This window comes from Mobula birostris, chromosome 16 (genome assembly GCF_030028105.1).
Source record: "Mobula birostris isolate sMobBir1 chromosome 16, sMobBir1.hap1, whole genome shotgun sequence".
Taxonomy (NCBI): domain Eukaryota; kingdom Metazoa; phylum Chordata; class Chondrichthyes; order Myliobatiformes; family Myliobatidae; genus Mobula; species Mobula birostris.
This window is the reverse complement of record NC_092385.1, coordinates 8,211,460-8,229,509: the sequence shown is the minus strand read 5'-3', so window position 1 is coordinate 8,229,509 and position 18,050 is coordinate 8,211,460. Positions and strand designations below refer to the sequence as shown.

Here is an 18,050-nt window from a genome sequence, read left to right as displayed (position 1 = left end):
CCAAACTCCAAACATGCCTTTTAGAAGGCTTGACTAGTGACTGACAAGTTTGCAAAAGCTGCAGGGTGGTAATAGGTTTTTCTGTTGTTCTCTCAGCCGTGACAGCCCTCTGTTTGACTTCATTGAAAACTGCATGAGGAACAAACACGAGATGGTGGTTTATGAAGCAGCCTCTGCCATTGTCAATCTGCCAAACTGTACAGCCAAAGAACTGGCACCTGCTGTCTCTGGTAAGTGTGTGAAAGCAAAGAGAAATGACTTGAATAAATAATATGTAAAGGGATGAATCATATTTAAAGAATTTTCTCTTACTCAGGTTGATGTGTTCTTATCAGTTTTAATTAATGAGCTCACAATCCAGAGGCTTGTGCTTACGATTCAGACACAGGAGGACAAATCCCAACATGGCATCTGGAGAAGTTTAATTTGGTCGATTTAAATAAACCGGAATAAAAATAGCTCAATAATAGCAACTGGAACACTTATTGTAATGACTCATGTGGTTCTTTAATGGCCTTTAGGGGGAGAAAATCTGTGCCTTTGCCCATTCTGATCTATATACAACGCCAGCACTCTTAGCTCTCTCAAATAAATTCACAAGGTAGTTGGTTCAAGGGCAATTAACCTTAATTAAATATTAAATCATCATTAAATATTGGCCTATGTGAAAGAATAATTAAAAAGAAGATTCACTGTTATGAGATGAAGCACCAGATCAGATCTCACTAAAAGCAGCCCACCTTCCCCACTTCGCCACCATTTCAAATTCCAGGGCTTGGACCTCTCTATCATCTCCTAAATCAGGGATTCACAACCATTTTAGTGCCATGGACCAATATTAAGCCCTGGTTGGAATCCCTGTCTTAGAGCCAGGCTCTCTGAAAGAAGTGTAATTGCTCATATTGACATTTGTAGTAGAATTCCTAATGATATTTATAGGTCAAGTGCCCCAAGCTGGTGAGGGAGTCCTGATGTCTGAGGCCGTGGTTTGGAGGTTGGAGGCCTGGAGGCAGTTGCTCCTTGGGGTTGTAGTGGGTGGGGGCTTCGGAGGGAAGTTGGAAATGGTTTGATCTGTGTAGACTGCTGAATATTATAGGCAAGCTGTTGGTGCTGGAATGTGTGGCGAGACTTGCAGACTGTCCCCAGCACATCCTCAGATTGTGTCAAGTTGATAATGCAAATGGCACATTTCTCTGTATGTTTGGACATGCATGTTATAAATTAAATCTAATTAATCTATTTTGCAGGATATAATTTAAGGAATTAATGCTAGAGGTGATGTTGGATAATTGCTTGGGAGAAATTGGATGAGATTTTGGGAAGGGATTCTGAGGTAAAAATGTAGGAACAAAAGGTGTGGAGGGTATGTCGAGTTTGGGAGGTGAGTTGGCAGGCAAAGGTTTTTCAGGCTTGTGAATGGGCTGCAGGAATGTGGCCCAGGTGTCACGGACGAGAATGATCCATTACTTATAAATGAATAGCTCAATCCAATGAACTGCAGACTAACCTGGTTTTATAACTTGCATGAAGATGATGTAGCAGTGAGGAAGCCCCCAAGGAGCGGGCTCTCTGTCTAGCTGTAGCTGATGTGAGGAAGACCCCAGCTAGGGTCAATCTATGTAAAGCTGCAGGGCCTGAAAGCATACCTCGTTGGGTGCTGAGGGGCTGAACTGAGGCTTTAACTGGCATCCACTGTACCCTCAAGCTCCAAGGTGTTCACTATCATTCCAGTGCCCAAGAGGGTGACAGTAGCCTGTCTCAATGACTACCATCCAGTGGCACTGACCTCAACAATAATGAAGTGCTTGGAGCAGCTGTTTATAGATTACATTAAATCCCATCTTCCTGCTACATCGGACCTTTCCAGTTTGCTCATCGCTGAAATCAGATCCACTGATGATGCCATAGCCTATGCACTCCACTCTGTCCTGTCCCATGTGGAAAATGGTGCCTCATATGCCATGATACTGCTTTTATTGACTTCAGCTCAGTATTTAATATAATCGTCCCTCAGAAGCTTGAGGGTAAACTGTCTTCACTGGGCCTCAACACCTCTCTCTGTAACTGGATCCCTGGACATCTTGACAGAAAGGCCCCAATTAGTCCATTGGGGAAACATCTCTAATTCTATCACGCTGAGCACACTGCCAATTCCCAGGCCTGTGCTCAGCCCACTGCTGTTCACACTGCTGATGTATGACTGAACTGCTAGCTTCTGTTCAAACCAAATCATCAAATTCACCAGTGACACCATTGTGGTTGACCTCCTCAACGACGTCAATGTGACTGCATACAGAGAGGAGTTGGAGCAGTGTGAGCACAGCAACTTGAGTCACAATGTGGACAAGACCAAAGAGATGATTGTGACTTTAGGAAGGTGCAGGCTGACCACTCCTCTGTAGACCAGCTGCTCCGTGTAAAGAGTTAGCAGTACAAAGTTTCTGGGAGTGCATGTAACTGACGATCTCGCCCGGTTCCTCAACACCATCTCTTTGGTTAAGAAAGCGCTGCAGTATCTCCACTTACTGAAGAGATGTGGCGAGTGAGTCTCTCTTCCCCCCCCCCCCCCCAACACACATTTTAACCAATTTGTACCAGAGCCTCATCGAGAGTGTTCTGACTAGCTGCATTGCCGTCTGGTACGGGAATTACAAAATATTTGACTGCAAGTCCATACAAAGGATTGTGAGGGCTGTTGAGAGGATTATTGGCAACACCCTTCCATCCATTAGAGATATCTGTGAGAAATGCTGCATACGCAGGGCCCTTGGAATTGTCACATTTGTCCAACCATCTCTTTCACCCCCTACCATCAGGCAGAAAGTACCGTGGCATTAGGACAAGAACTGTCACGATGGGAAACTGCTTTATTTCCTCAGGTCATAAGACTACTGAACTCCGTGCCACAACCCAGGTGGGACTAGCTCGGATAGTCTTGTCAGCATTGGAAGAGTTGGACCAAATACCTCTGATTTCAGATTCAAATTATTTATCATACGTACATTGAAACGAACAGTGAAAGGTGTCATTTGTGTTAACAACCAACACACCCGAGGATGTGCTGCTAGCAGCCCGCAAGTGTTGCCACATTCCAGTGCCAAAATAGCATGCTCGCAATACTTGGCAGAACACAACAAGTAACAAGCAACAGCAAAACAAGCAACACACATAAAAGTTGCTGGTGAATGCAGCAGGCCAGGCAGCATCTCTAGGAACAGGTGCAGTCGAAGTTTCAGGCCGAGACCCTTCGACTGCACCTCTTCCTAGAGATGCTGTCTGGCCTGCTGCGTTCACCAGCAACTTTTATGTGTGTTGCTTGAATTTCCAGCATCTGCAGAATTCCTGTTAACAGCAAAGCAAGCCCTGTTCCCCTCTCCCACCCACACACATACAGACCCATCCATGCACATACATAGCCCTCTAACCCAAGACTTCAGCCTCTGCCAGACTTGTGGATTCGCTGATTTGACATGGATTGGTAATCTAAATGAATCAGAATCAGGTTTGTTATCCCTGTCTTGTTATATGACATGAAATTTGATGTTTTGTGGCATTGACTCTAAATTTACATTTTCTTTATGAATCATCTGTCTTCATTAGGAGAATGGGATAATTATGAACTCTGCACCCCACCAAGCATTACAGGATAAAGTTAAAGTTAATCTGATCAATATATGAAGACTTCTATTTTGGGTGGGGGGACAGGGAACAATAGCTGGCCATTGGTGTAGTGCCGTTCGCACTGGTCTTCAAGGCGAGTGGTACTGGGTTCGAATCTGGCCGGTTCCTTGCATACTATCCATCCCATGCTGGGTTGAGCATCGAGTTAGCAACTCAGCCTTGTAAAAAATCAGACAAAATGCTAAAGGAACGGCAAAGTTGCTGCCCGATGCAGCACCAGGTGTGGAAAGGAGCAACAACGGGGAGGGATGAAAATGTGGGATTGTTGTCAATTTTATGACTTTTGCCACTATTTCTCCCTGCAGTCCTCCAGTTGTTCTGTAGTTCACCCAAGGCAGCCCTGCGATATGCCGCAGTGAGGACGCTCAACAAGGTAAGAGGAAGGTCAAAGCGTGATGCTAGAGTTTAGTATTTTTCCAATAAAACTTTGACTGATGATACCAGGGATTGAAAGCTCCAGTTGTAGAGCACAGGTGACTTAACAAGAGATTTCAGATACAGAGTGTGATAAATTATTTCTTTAGCTTTGGAATCAGTGGTGTTTGAAAACTTATCGCAGCCTGGTACATACGCTCAGTACAAATTCCGTACAGATTGTTGGAGCACTGAATGGTTTCCCACAGAGAATAATTGAAGCAGAAAGTATTGCATCTTTTATGAGAAGAGTATATAAACATTTGATGATGCAGGGAAAGAGCGTGACCATGAGATTAGTTCTGGATTGCTGTAGCAATGAAGTACACTGTGGCGACTGTCCTCCTACATTGTAACCCTTTGCAGGTGCTCAATGCAGAATGCTGAATAGCATAAAATGATATTCTGAAGCCTGATTGCTCTGCACTGCACCCTTTTCAAGCAAAGAATCTGGATTTAAATAGCTCTTATTTGCAAACTTATGAAATTCTAAAGAACTCTGCAACAATGAATGAGTTTTTGAAGTACGGAGATAGTTCTAACGTTGACCAAGATGCATGCAGAAAGGTGCAGCAGATATAATTAAAGATGAATCCAGCTTTAGGAGCAGCACATTCAACCTGTTTTGTGTGTTCATTGAGGTATTGCTGACTGTGGCCAAATTCCGTTCAATCACCTCTGTTAAGTGAGAAACTTGTCCATTCTATGTTTAAAATTAGCAGTTAAATACACTAATTTGTACTAAGCAAAACATTAAATAGCAACTGCTTCAACTTAGTTCTGGCAACTGCAGGTTTCAGGTGACGAGTGATGATGTCCATCTTCCCTGTATCAGGTTCACAAACTGACTAAATTCTCAACTTCTGATCTGTCTAAGACCGTAAGACTTAGGAGCAGTATTCAGCCATTCAGCCCATCGTGACTGCTCCACAATTAAATTATAGCTGATTTTATTTTACTTCTCAACACCATTCTCCTACCTTCTTGTAATCTTTGACACTCTTACTAATCAAAAATTTATCAACCTCTGCTTTAAATATACCCAATGACTTTGCCTCCATAGCTGTCTGTGGCATTGAATTCTACACATTCATCATCCTCTAGCTAAAGAAGTAAAGCACTCCATTTAAAGCTGTTGTTAAAGAGGCCAAGTAGAATAGGCCTTTATTCTCAAGTGCCTAAAAGAATGAGGAGTGATTTCATTTCTTCGGTGAATCTGACATGTAGACCCAAAAAAACTTTAATTCTCCAGTCAGAAGAAATGTCTTGAGACTCATCTCATACTCTTGCAACCAACATTAATAAATTTATATAGTAGATGCACCAAATTCATAAAACATAAGATTTGGCAGATACTGGAAACCTTGAGCAACACATATAAAATGCTGGAGAAACACAGCAAGTTAGGCGGTATCTAATAAAGAGGAATAAACAGTCAAAGTTTTGGGCCCAGACCATTTATCAGGTTTGAAGCATGGAAATGCCTTCCGTCAGCAGCTTCGCCTCCAAAGTTGCACACCGACTTGCCTTGGATATGTAGCACCAGTCGTTCGTTATTACAAGGGTGAAATCTCGGAGCTCCCATATCGATGGCTCTGAACGTATATGTACCAAATGCACTACAGCAATTCATGGAAGTCACTCACCATTTCACCTTGAGAGGTCAGTTAAATAAATACAGACTTTGTCAGCACCATTCAGATCCCAGAAGTGATTCAGCTTTTGCCTTTTCAATGTTCAAAATACACTTATTATCAAAGTATGTATACGTTATACAACCTTCGGGTTCGACTCCTTACAGGCATCCACAAAACAAAGAAACCCCAAAACAACAACCCTTTTTTTTAAAAAAAAAGACCGTCAAGCACCTACTGCACATAGAAAATAAACCGTGCAGACAATGAAAGTAAGCAAGTGGCACTCAGAACTGAAGTTTTACACAAGGCACAAAGCCATGCATCACTGCAGCTGGAGCAGGCCATAACCTCATCTTATCGCAGAGTCGAGTTAACACTGCAGGTCCACAGACACGAAGCCGGAGCTGGCCATATCTTCAGTTCAGCACAGCTGAGTAAATGTTGCAGAGCAGTGAGCGGAACCAGGCAGAATCAAGCTGTTACAAGAAGTGCTTTGATTTGAAGCATTGTGAATGTTTAAGATTTCCCTCCATCCTTAAGATCTGTGGATTCTCAGATTTTGGGATTATTCAAGATGGGGACAGATTTTGGGTCAGTAAGGGATAAGATATAAGATCAAAGGGGGAATATGAATGTAATCTAGAAGTTCAGTCAAAATGTTAAATGGTGCTGTTTCCAGTGGCTGTATACCTTTGTAGTCTTTTAAGTATGTGGATGACTTCTCATCTCGGAGAAGAAAATTTACGGTACTGTAAACTTGGAAGTGAAGTGAATGAACATAGAACACAGAATAGGCCCTTCGGCCCATGATCTTATTAACCTAGTCTAAGAACAATCCAGCCCTTTCCTTCTACGTAGTCCTCCATTTTTCATTCATTCATGTCCTCTAAGAGTTTCATGTCTCCAAGAGAGCCTGCAGAGAGACTTAAGTAGTTTAGGGGAATGGGCAAAGAAGTGGCAAATGAAATACAATGTTGGAAAGTGTATGGTCATGCACTCTAATGGAAGAAATAAACAGGCAGACTATTATTTAGATGAGGAGAGAATTCCAAATGCAGAGATGCAAAGGGACTTGGGAGTCCTTGTGCAGGATACCCTAAAAGTTAACCTCCAGGTTGAGTCAGTGCTGAAGAAGGTGAATGGCATTCATTCCTAGAGGTATAGAATATAAGAGCAGGGATGTGATGTTGAGGCTCTGTAACGCACTCGTGAGACCGCACTTGGAGTATTGTGTGCAGTTTTGGGCTCCTTATTTTTAGAAAGGATATACTGACATTGGAGAGGGTTCAGAGAAGATACATGAGAATGATTCCAGGAATGAAAGGGTTACCATATGAGGAATGTCTGGTTGCTCTTGGGCTGTATTCCCTGAAGTTCAGGAGAATGAGGGGGAATCTCATAGAAATATACTAAATGTTAAAAGGCCTGAACAGATTAGATATGGCAAAGTTATTTCCATGGTAGGGGATTCTAGGACAAGAGGGCACGGCTTCAGGATTGAAGGATGATGATTTAGAACAGAGACGCAGAGAAATTACTTTAGTCAGAGGGTGGTAAATCTGTTGAATTTGTTGCCACGATCAGCGGAGGAGGCCAAGTCATTGGGTGCATTTATGGCAGAGTCAGATGGATTCTTGATTAGCCAGGGCATCAAAAGGTATGGGGTGAAAGCAGGGGAGTGGGGATGACAGGGAGAACTGGATCAGCCCATGATTGAATGGTGGAGCAGACTCGATGTGCTGAATGGTCTACTTCTGCTCCTATATCTTACTGTCTTATGGTTTTGTATGTTCCTAATGTATCTGCCTCAACTGCCGTCATTGGCTGCAATCTGTGTTTTAAACAAACTTAGATCTGGCCACCTTTCCACCAACCACCTTAAAATTATGCCCCCTTGTGTTAACCTTTTCTGCCCTGGGAGAAAATCTCTGGCTATCCACTCAGATCTATGTCTCTTATCATGTACACCTCTATCAAGTCAAATGATTTTAACAGGTCCAGGACACTTATTTTCAGGTGGCAATGAAGCACCCTTCAGCTGTGACCGCATGCAATCTGGACCTGGAAAACCTGGTGACCGACTCGAACCGCAGCATTGCCACACTTGCCATCACCACCTTGCTGAAAACGGGAAGTGAGAGCAGCATCGACCGTCTCATGAAGCAGATCTCCTCTTTCATGTCGGAAATTTCAGATGAGTTCAAGGTAAGCAAGCCCATTTCTTCTTTGATGCACATTCATGAAATAGTGTGGTGCCTTTTCCCTGTTTTTGTTGTTCCTTGTGTAATGTTCACATACCATTTAGTATACAAGTGGCACACCTACAGTGCTGGAAGAGTTCAGCAAGTCAAGCAAACTCTATGGAGAGAATAAGCACTTGACATTTCAGTACATCATACCAGTATAAAGTTTTGTTGTGGGCAGTTGAATCTTGATTAGCACAACACAGAATACAACGCAGGTAGAGAACAGATATATGGCTCCTAAAGGCACTTTCTATTTTTAATCACCTGTTTCTTGCATTATTGTATTTTGTGCTTGTGCTGTTTCTAATTGTTTTAATTTTAAAATTCTAATTGAAAGGAAATAGCGACGTTTGAATTTAGTCTTCCCTAATCCAGTGTTTGCTGTTTTCTTGATTCTTGTGTAGGTGGTGGTGGTCCAGGCCATCAGCGCTCTGTGTCAGAAATACCCACGGAAGCACTCTGTGATGATGAACTTCCTGTTCACCATGCTGCGAGAAGAGGTACATTAATGTGAAACATCCCACCTTTTGAGTTAAAGCACTTTAACAGCTATAAGTTTTAACTTGCAGTTTGAGATGAGGAGTCTTTATTTTTGGGAGAGTTTGTGCTTCTTCCTACATGTCCAATAAAAGTCACCTTCCTTGACATTACACAGCTTCTTCCCCTCCGCTATCAGGTTTCTGAATGGTCTGTGAACACTAGCTCACAATTTTGTTTTCATTTCATACTTAGTTATTTTGGTATTTCTTATTGCATAGTATTTTTAATTTATTGTACTGTACTACTTCTATAAAACAAAACACTTCACAATTTATTGTGTCAGTGATAGTAAACTGGATTCTGGAGAAACACAGACAAAATGCTGGAGGAACTCAGCAGGTCAGGCAGCATCTGAAGGAAGGGTAAACGTTATCCTTGTGTTTCATTACCATTGCCTGGTCCCTAACTGCCAATATCTTGGAGTCACCAGTAATCAGAAGCTTAACTGTAGCAACACGCAAACACTGACTACAAGAGAAGTTAGAACATAGACAAGGAAGATTTTGTTTGGGCAAGAGTTTGGTGAATCTGTGGAATTCATTGCTACAGGAGGCCAAGTCTTTGGGTATATTTAAAGTGGAGATTAATAGGTTCTTGATTAGTTAAGGGCATCATTAATAGGCAGAAGAATGGGGCTGAGAGAGATAATAAATCAGCTATAATGGAATGGCAGAGCAGACTCAATGGGCTGAATGGCCTAATTCTCCTATATATAATGGTCTGATGGTCAAGGGTTTTGTATCTTTTGAGTGGTACTAGCTAACTCTAACCCCATCACTTACGAGGCACTAATCAAGGGGATGATGAATACCTCTTACTAGCTTGGTTGAGTGCAGCTCATAGAATGCTCTGTGAGGTGAATGCCCCGTAAATTACTGCAGCCCATCTGTGAATTTATTTAAAAAATCAAAGGCAAAGTAAAATTATCATCAAAGTGCGTATATGTTACCATATACTAGCTTGAGATTCATTTTCTTGCAGGCATTTACAGCAAAATACTGAAATGCAATCAGATTTATGAAAAATTATACATAAATGTACTGACAAACAGCCAGTGTCCAAAAGAAGACAAATTGGTGCAAATAAGAAAAATAAGTCTGAGAACATGAGTTGTAAAGAGTCCTTGAAAGTGAGTCTGTAGGTTGTAGAATTAGTTCTGAGTTGAGGTGAGTGAAGTTATCCATTCTGGTTCAGGAGCCTGTTGGTTGTAGGATAACAACTGTTCCTGAACTTGGTAGTGTGGGATCTTAAAGCTCCTGTACCTCCTGTCCAATGGAACAGTAGTAGTGAAAAGAAGGCGTATTCTGGATGACGGGACCTTGATGATGGATGCTGCTTTTTTGTGGCAGCACTCCTTGTAAATATACTGAATGGTACTTGCCACCATAAGCATTCATTCTTTGCACAGTCGGTGCGTTGTAGACATAGTGTATGCCATTAACAAAATGCAGTGTAGTGACCTGTCAGCTGTTGGGCACAATGGTAGTACAGCCGTTAGCACAGTATTACATATCATGGCTCAGGGCATCGGAGTTCGGACTTCAATTCTGACATTGTATGTCCTCTCCATGGAATGCGTGGGTTTTCCCCAGCTACTCTAATTTCCTCCCACAGTCCACAGTAGGTTAATTGATCATTATAATTTGTCCTGTGATTAAGCTAGGGTTAAATTGTGGGTTGCTGGTGGTGCAGCTTGAAAGGCTGGAAAGCCCTGTGCTGCACTATATCGCAATAAAAAAATAAACTTATAAATAAATTCTTTGCTACCTAACACATCTGACAACCTCTACAGTTTAGTCTTTTGCCATTACTAGCAAGTCCCCTTCCAAGTCGTGCACCACTGCGACTTGGAAATAATTCACTGCTGCCTCATTATCCATTGGGAGGCCCAGCAATGATGAAGCAGCATTATGAAAATACCTCCACCAGAAGGACTCCAATCTCAAGGTGACTTGTCATCACCTTTTCAAAGGCAACCAACGGTGTTACTCTCGCCAGCAGCACCCTCATTCTGAGGTGAATTTATTAAAAAATATATCTAATTGCTTAGATAAGAGCCCAGCTAAATGTGTTGTTTATTTAGTCCATGTATTGTTTGGCAAAAGTGACCCAACCTTGTCCTGCACTGGGTCCGTGGCCCGGCAAGTCGACATCCAGGTACTGTTTAAACGTGATGAGGTTTCTCCCTTCCACCACCTGTTAAAGGCAGTGAGTTGCAGATGCTCACCATCCTCTAGGTGAAAGATATTTCCTCATTCTGTTCTTCTATCATTTATTTTAAATCTGTGCCCTCTGTTTTTTTTAAGGGAGTTAGATGCTTCGTATATGTTCTCTTTGGGCCCCTCTGTTCCGTGAATTTCAGTGACGTCTCCCCTGAGCTTCTTCGACAATGCTGGAAGAACTCAGTTGGTCAGGCAGCACCTGTGGAGGGGAATAATCAGTCAATGTTTCGGTTTGAAACCCTTCATCGGCACTTCCCTGAACCTTCTTTAATCTAAAGAAAATAAGTATACGCAGAATTCAAGCTGGTACCTAACTGGTATTGTGTACTGTTAGAACTGCAGCAGGTCAGGCAGCATCCAGAGGGGGGAGCCAGGGTTGAGGTTTCGGATCATTGACCCTTCATCAGAATGGGTAAAGTAAACAAACGAGTTTTTAAATTGCAGTAAAGTGAACAGAGGGAATATCTGTGAATGGGTGCAGACCAAGTTCAGGCAGACAGGGAGAAGAAGCAACTGAAGCAGAAATTTTTACATCTGTAAGAACTGCACAGATGAAAGCTTCAACTTAGCTTCATTTGTCATATGTACATTGAAATATACAGTAAAATGTGTTATTTGCATCAAATTAAATCGTGAGGATTATGCTGGGGACAGACTTCAAGTGTTGCTAAGCCACCGGCCCACAATTTGCTATCCCTAATCTTAATTGTACAAAAAGAGAAGCATATTTGGTTATCTGAAAAGCTCAAAGCTGGTATTTAAATCTGAGATGTTGGATTTTGTTGGTATGGTATGGGAGGTTGCGAGGTGAAGATTGAGAGATCAAGTGGGATAAAGAATTAAAGTGACAGACCATTCCAAGACTGAAGAGAGATGCTCTATGAAGCAGTCACCCAATCCATGTTTGGTACTTCAGGGAAGACGTTGTGAGCACAAAGTTAAATGAAAGGAATAGCTGAAGGTAGGGCCAAGTGAGTCGAGGATGTTGGTGTGACTTGAGGACCTGAGTTATGGGGCAAGATTGAATAGAGCCTTTGTTCTCTGGAGCATAGGAGAATGAAGAGAGATTTGATAGAGATCTACCAAATTATGAGGGGTATGGATAGTGATAATAACCTGATTGTGTTTACTCTGAGGCTGGAACTAGATAGGTTAGGAACTTCACTCAAAAGATGATACAAATGCGGAGCGAGCTGCCAGTGGAAATGGATGTGACTTTGACTGCAACACTTAACTGAAGTTTGGATAGGTACATGGGTGGGAGAGGTATAGAGGACTATGGACTAGGTGTGGGACGATGGGTCCAGGGAGAATAACAGTTCAGCACATACCAGATGGGCCGAAGAGCCTGTTTCTACTCTGTAGTGCTCTATGACCATAAGTGCAGGAAAGTGGGATTAATGTTTATCGGCAAATTGATAGGTACGGGCAAGACGTTGAATGGGTGCCTTCCATGCTGCGTCTGTCTGACCCTACAACTTCTTTTCTTGTAACAGTGTTTTCTAGATTACAGCAGCACACTGTCAGTAAAAATTGGTCTTGCCCATCTTGCATTGCAGCCCCAGGATCCTTTACATTAATCATTGCCAGGATTATATAAGTGGAGGAGTAGGTTCATCTGTGACACTTGCATTAATATTAACCTTTGTCTTTTGGTATCTCTTGAGTGCCAATGGTCCTACTAATGTAAAGTTTCTCTCCTTTTCTCATCAAATTTGATATCATTCTATTTAACATTAATGTGAGATTTAAGATTTTTGTACAACTTGCATATTGGTTTTTATGGAATTTCTATCAGAAAAGTCATGCTTACCCACTCAAGTCCTTGTTGCTTTCTGTAGACATCTTTATCCCTTGTTAGTTATACAAATTTTGCCTACTTCTAGAAGGCTACATTGGAAACTATTCTTGCAGCACTCTCAGGCAGAGTTCTTAATCATTGCTGTCTGCTATGTGCAGGTACATTGGCTATGTTTTTTTTGCCAGTTACCTTTGATCTGTGCTCTTTTGACTCTTCTGATTGAAACCATTTCTCTTTATTTGGGGATGTCATCCTGAACGCACCAGCTGGCAATCATCTCTGCTGCTGGGGCCTAAACCTAACTTTCATCTGTAATGCAACCAAAGAGAATTGTATCTAGGAACATTGTAGTATTTTTTTTTTGCATCACCTTTTACAGATTTGGCATTTTTTTATAACTTGGGTGGTGGGGCACTATACACTCTATAGCCAGTAAAGTGTACCTATTAAAGTAACCACTGAGTGTAAATTCTCCTGGGCTGTTGCAGGATTCAAACATGTGCCTTTACTTCAGGCCTCATTACAAGCCCAGGAACATCATTTGCCCTATATTACACTCAGTGGCTACTTCAATTCCATTTGTTTGTCAGTCAACCATGTATGGATACCCATGAATACAGCCAAATGAGACAGCGTTACTCCTGGGCCAAGGTGTAAAACACAGTACCAAATATCACACAGAGCACAAAGCACATATACTACATACAAGATAGCAAGCACATGTAAGACATCAGTAAAATACAGCTATGCAAAAAATAGTTTGGACTCTTTAGTCCATGAATGCCACAGAAGTCGGCAGTCGATCACAATATAACTTGTCTTCTGCTGAGTGAACACTGGAGGGCAGCACCGACTCCAGCCTGGATACAGTGCCACATCGCCCTGTACCTAATTAATTGGCCACTGAGTATATTCACGGTCTTCTGCTACAGTACCCCTCCATCGTTTGTGTATTCAGAGATACTCTTTTACACACTACTGGCGTTAACAAGGTGTTTTCCCTCACAGAACTGCCCCACACTGTTTTTGACACCATTCCCTATACACTCTAGAGACTGTTGTGTGTGAAAATCTTAGATCAACTATCTCTGAGATACTTATACCAACAATCATTCCAGTCAAAGTCACTTGGATCATATTTCTTCCCCATTCAGATGTTTGCTCTGAAAAACAGCTGAACTTCTTGACCATGCCTGCATGTTTTAAAGCATTGAGTTGCTGCCACATGCTTGGCTGATTAGATATTTGCATTAGGTGTGCCTAATAAAGTGACCACTCAGTGCATACTCCAGTTGAACCATTACTTTATAGAGATGAAGTGGGTTTTTTTTGGGTGGGTGGGGGACATCTTTCACAAAAACATTTTGTTGTAATGTCATTGTGGGAAAAGGTAAGGCTGTTGTGCATTGGGAATGTAGCCCCAGCCATTTATATGATTTTTGTTCTTTAAAGTTCCTGATCTCAATCTAGCTATCTCTAGCTTGTGTGGAAAGTGTTGCCAAAATTGGAGAATCTTGCAGATGAGGGAAGAAATTGGAATATATCAGTTCATTGCTTTTGCATCCTGTGCCTTGAGCAAAGCAATGTTGGCAGAAGGCTGCTGATATGCTGGTGTTTGGCCTATTTTCAAGGAACTTGAGGGAAAAATGGTTGAAGGAAGTAAATACGAGTGAAAAATATTTGCAGTTCTGGATTTCCAGCATCTGCAGAATCTCTTGTGTTTATAAGAAGTTAATAAGTCTTTCAAGATGAAAATTGCCTCATCTAATGGCGGGCACTGTTAGTATTAAATGGAATTTTTCTCTTTTCTGGTTTAAAAGGAATTTAAAATTATTTAAAATAGTCACTGAGGAATTTAATATACACCCTCATGAGGCTGAGAAAGAATCATAATGGGTAAATGAGATTAGGATGAATATCTTCAATTGAAAGGATGGCACTGTCATGATGGGCCAAGTGAATCTTTTATGTTCTTAACTATATTGATTCCAGTATTTTAAACAACATTTCAGTTTATTTCTTATTTTGCACATATGGTTTAGCAATGTTGAAGCAGTCTTACAAATTCGAAATCTGTCTCCCTGTGCAGCCCTGCCTAAATTAGATTCAGATTCATTTATTTATCTCAAATTAGCTCAACTAAGTAAATTAACTGAGAATGTAACTAGATGAGGCAGTATCCACGAAGCTCCCAGCTGCTGTGACTTCCTTTTAGACTCGTGAGCAGTGGGAATCCCAGACTGCATGTGTGTTCTAACCTGTTTCTTCCTCCCCCTTCACTCAGGGTGGGTTTGAGTACAAGCGTGCCATTGTGGAATGCATCATCTGCATCATCGAGGACAACCCCGAGAGCAAGGAGACAGGCCTGGCGCATCTCTGTGAATTCATTGAGGACTGTGAGTTCACTGTGCTTGCCACTCGAATCCTTCACCTGCTTGGGAGAGAAGGAGCTCGGACTCCTAATCCCTCCAAGTACATTCGCTTCATCTACAACCGGGTCATCTTGGAGAATGAAGAGGTCCGAGCGGGTGAGTCCCTCCTGTGTCTGTCCCAATCCCTGTTGCATGTATAAATGTTCTCGCTGAATTCCTGAATAACAAGCGGCCAAGAAGATGGGGAAAGAAACTTTAGAGCTGTCCCCTTAGAACAGGGATAAGGAGGAATTTCTTTTAGCTAGAAGATGCTGAATCTGGAATTCATTGCCACAGACAGCTGTAGAAGCTAAATCATTGGGTGTAGTTGAAGGAGAGGTTGATAGGTTCTTGATTACTAAGAGTGTCAAATGTTACGGGAGAAGGCAGGAGAATGTGGTTGAGAGGGGAAATAAATCAGTCGTGATCGAATGTAGAGCAGACTCAGTGGGCGGAATGTCTTACGAGTTTATAATGCTTTCATTCTGACCTGGTAGTTGTCCACTGAGACTGCTCTACTGTGAGGCCTAATCCAACCAGGTTTGCAGACAGGCTGCACGGCATCAGATGAATATTGAATATCCACAGTCATCAAGTAGGAATTTAAAGGAGCAGGTCTGAACAGCCAGCAGCCCCGGGCCTTAATACATTTACAACACAGAGCAGGAGGAGGTCTTGCTGGTGTAAACCTGTATCTGGTTATGTAAAACCAACTTGGAAGTGACATTTGAGAGCAGTTACACTGCTCGGGATGGGGGGGGGTGGGGGGGAGGGGGTGGAAGGGAAAGGGCAGCTTCCCTGCTCGGAGGCGGGGGGCCAGCTTCCCCACCGGGGGAGGGGTGGGGTTTGGGGGGAAGAGGGCAGATTCAACAGGGGGGGTGGGAGGATTGGGGGAGAGGGCAGATTCCCTGCTTGGGGGTGGGGGGAGGGGAGGAGGGCAGATTCCCTGCTCAGGGTGAAGGGAGGGGGGTGGGGAAGAGAGGGCAAATGCCCTGCTCAGATGGAGGGGGGCTATTGGGGGAAGAGGACAGATTCCACACCGGGGGGGGGGGGGTTACATTTTGGGGAGAGGGCAGATTACTTTCTCGTTTGGGGGGGTGGATGGTGGGTGGAGTGGGAAGAGGGGGCAGATCCGCTGCTCAGGCTTGGGAGATGGCAGATTCCCTGCTCGGGGAGAGGGGAAGAGAGGGCAGATTCCCTGCTCGGGTGGGGGGGGGGGGATGTGTTGGGGGAGAGGGAGAAAATTCCCTGCTCAGGGGGTGGGGGGGGCTTGTTGGGGGAGAGCAAGCAGATTCCCTGCTCGGGGGCTGGGGGGGGTGTTGGGGGAGAGTGAGCAGATTCTCTGCTCAGAGGGTGGGGGGCTTGTTGGGGGAGAGTGAGCAGATTCCCTGCTTGGGGGGGGCTTGTTGTGGGGGAGTGAGTGGATTCCCTGCGCGGGGGCTGGGGAGTGGTGAAGACGGAGAGCAGACTTCCTGCTCGGGGTGGGGGTGGGGGCTAGAGCAGACTCCCAGCTCGGGGCTGGGAGGGTGGTGTTGGAGGAAGAGAGTGAGCAGATTCCCTATGACAGAAACTGAAGCTGGAGCATTTTGCTTTCTCTACAACCTCATCCCATTGAAACTCAGTTGTTTTCAAACTGCACAACAGTTAACATTAATAGTTATCACCTTGTCTCTTTCTATATTGTTACAGCTGCTGTGAGTGCATTGGCGAAGTTTGGAGCCCAGAATGATGACATGTTCCCCAGTGTGAGCGTGTTACTGAAGAGGTAAGGTGTACAATGGAAATTATCCTCCCAGTGTAATGTTACCTGCTCATTGTCGGTCTGGTATCACAGAGAGCAGGTACGTGGTTCAGATAATCCTCTCATTTCAATGTTACTTAGTGTCAAAGTAAATTTATTACCAACGTATCATTTTCTACCTTGGGATTCATTTTCTTGCGGACATTTACAAGAAAAATAAAGTAATACAATAGAATTCACAAAAAACTATACATAAATTAACGCACAATGTTCTTTTTAAAAAAAAAAGGGTTGAAGGTGATATAATTTGTGGAATTGGCTGTCCTGTTCCAGTCCCTATATTTAGTTTATTGTCTTTCTAATTCCACCCCCAGTATAATTTTTATCCTCTGCATAAGTATTTGGATGCAGAGCCCAGATATACTTTCCAATGCAATTTACTTTCCCTGAAGATACAGTTTGCATCGTGTTCAGAAATACAGCGTCAGCTTCACAGATATTTAAGCTGATGAAAGTGTTCCTCTTTAACTGTGACTTACTTAGCATATTCCCTCAGTGCTCTCCTCTTCTTATATAGTTTGTCATGTGGCTGACTGTTCAGAATGAAATGTGTGGGGCTCAGCTGGTGTGTTTTTAGGTAAGCGTTTGGGGGGGTGGGGGGAGATGGGGCAGAAAGGATATCAACAATTGTTCTTCACAGTATTTCTGTCTGATGGAGAACAATGTAACAGGAAGGAAGGGAAAATAGTCGATGTGCCTGGTTCATTCACAAGCAAGTATGTTGATTGAAAGGAAGCTTTAGTAAAAGTGGGTATTAGTAGTTCTATAGAATCTTTATTGGCCAAACGATGTTCAAAGTGTTTCTCAGCCAGCTGTGTATTTTTAAAATGAAATCACTTTGGACATAAAGGAGTCAGGGCATCCAAACTGGACGAGGCAGGAATAAATTGTATAAAATAGCTAGATCCCCCTCTTTTAAGGGACTTGTTGAAAATGAATGCAAGCTGACATTCAGGAGACTGTGCTGCTCCTTGGAAAGTGCTATAGGATCTTTTAAATTTGCACAAAAAAGGTGTTAACATTTAATTTATTCCCCTCCATGAAAGCTGTCTCACTTGCTGAATTCCTCCAGCATGCTGTGTGTGTTTGTATTTAATATTTCATCCATAAACAATCACTCACAACAGTATAACTAAACCTCAGCACTAGCACCAGTGGATCAGCCCACATTATGTACTTGAGTCAAGAGTAAGACTTGAACCAGGCAGGAACATCTTGCCCTCGGTGTATTTGCATTGCACCCCAGGCTCATAACACGTTTGACATTTGCCGCCTGGTTTTCACATGGAAAATGTTC

The 18,050-nt window shown here is 42.9% G+C and overlaps 1 protein-coding gene across 2 annotated transcripts in view; it reads left to right on the top strand.

The window, feature by feature from the left end:
• Positions 1 to 18,050, top strand: part of copg2 (COPI coat complex subunit gamma 2) — a 103,788-nt gene that overhangs the window by 64,109 nt on the left and 21,629 nt on the right. For both annotated transcript variants that reach the window (XM_072280276.1, XM_072280275.1), the window contains exons 10-15: positions 97 to 230; positions 3,987 to 4,054; positions 7,749 to 7,937; positions 8,383 to 8,478; positions 14,826 to 15,069; positions 16,642 to 16,717. In XM_072280276.1, coding sequence (XP_072136377.1) covers positions 97 to 230; positions 3,987 to 4,054; positions 7,749 to 7,937; positions 8,383 to 8,478; positions 14,826 to 15,069; positions 16,642 to 16,717 — 807 coding nt within the window. The remainder of the gene's footprint in view (positions 1 to 96; positions 231 to 3,986; positions 4,055 to 7,748; positions 7,938 to 8,382; positions 8,479 to 14,825; positions 15,070 to 16,641; positions 16,718 to 18,050) is intronic.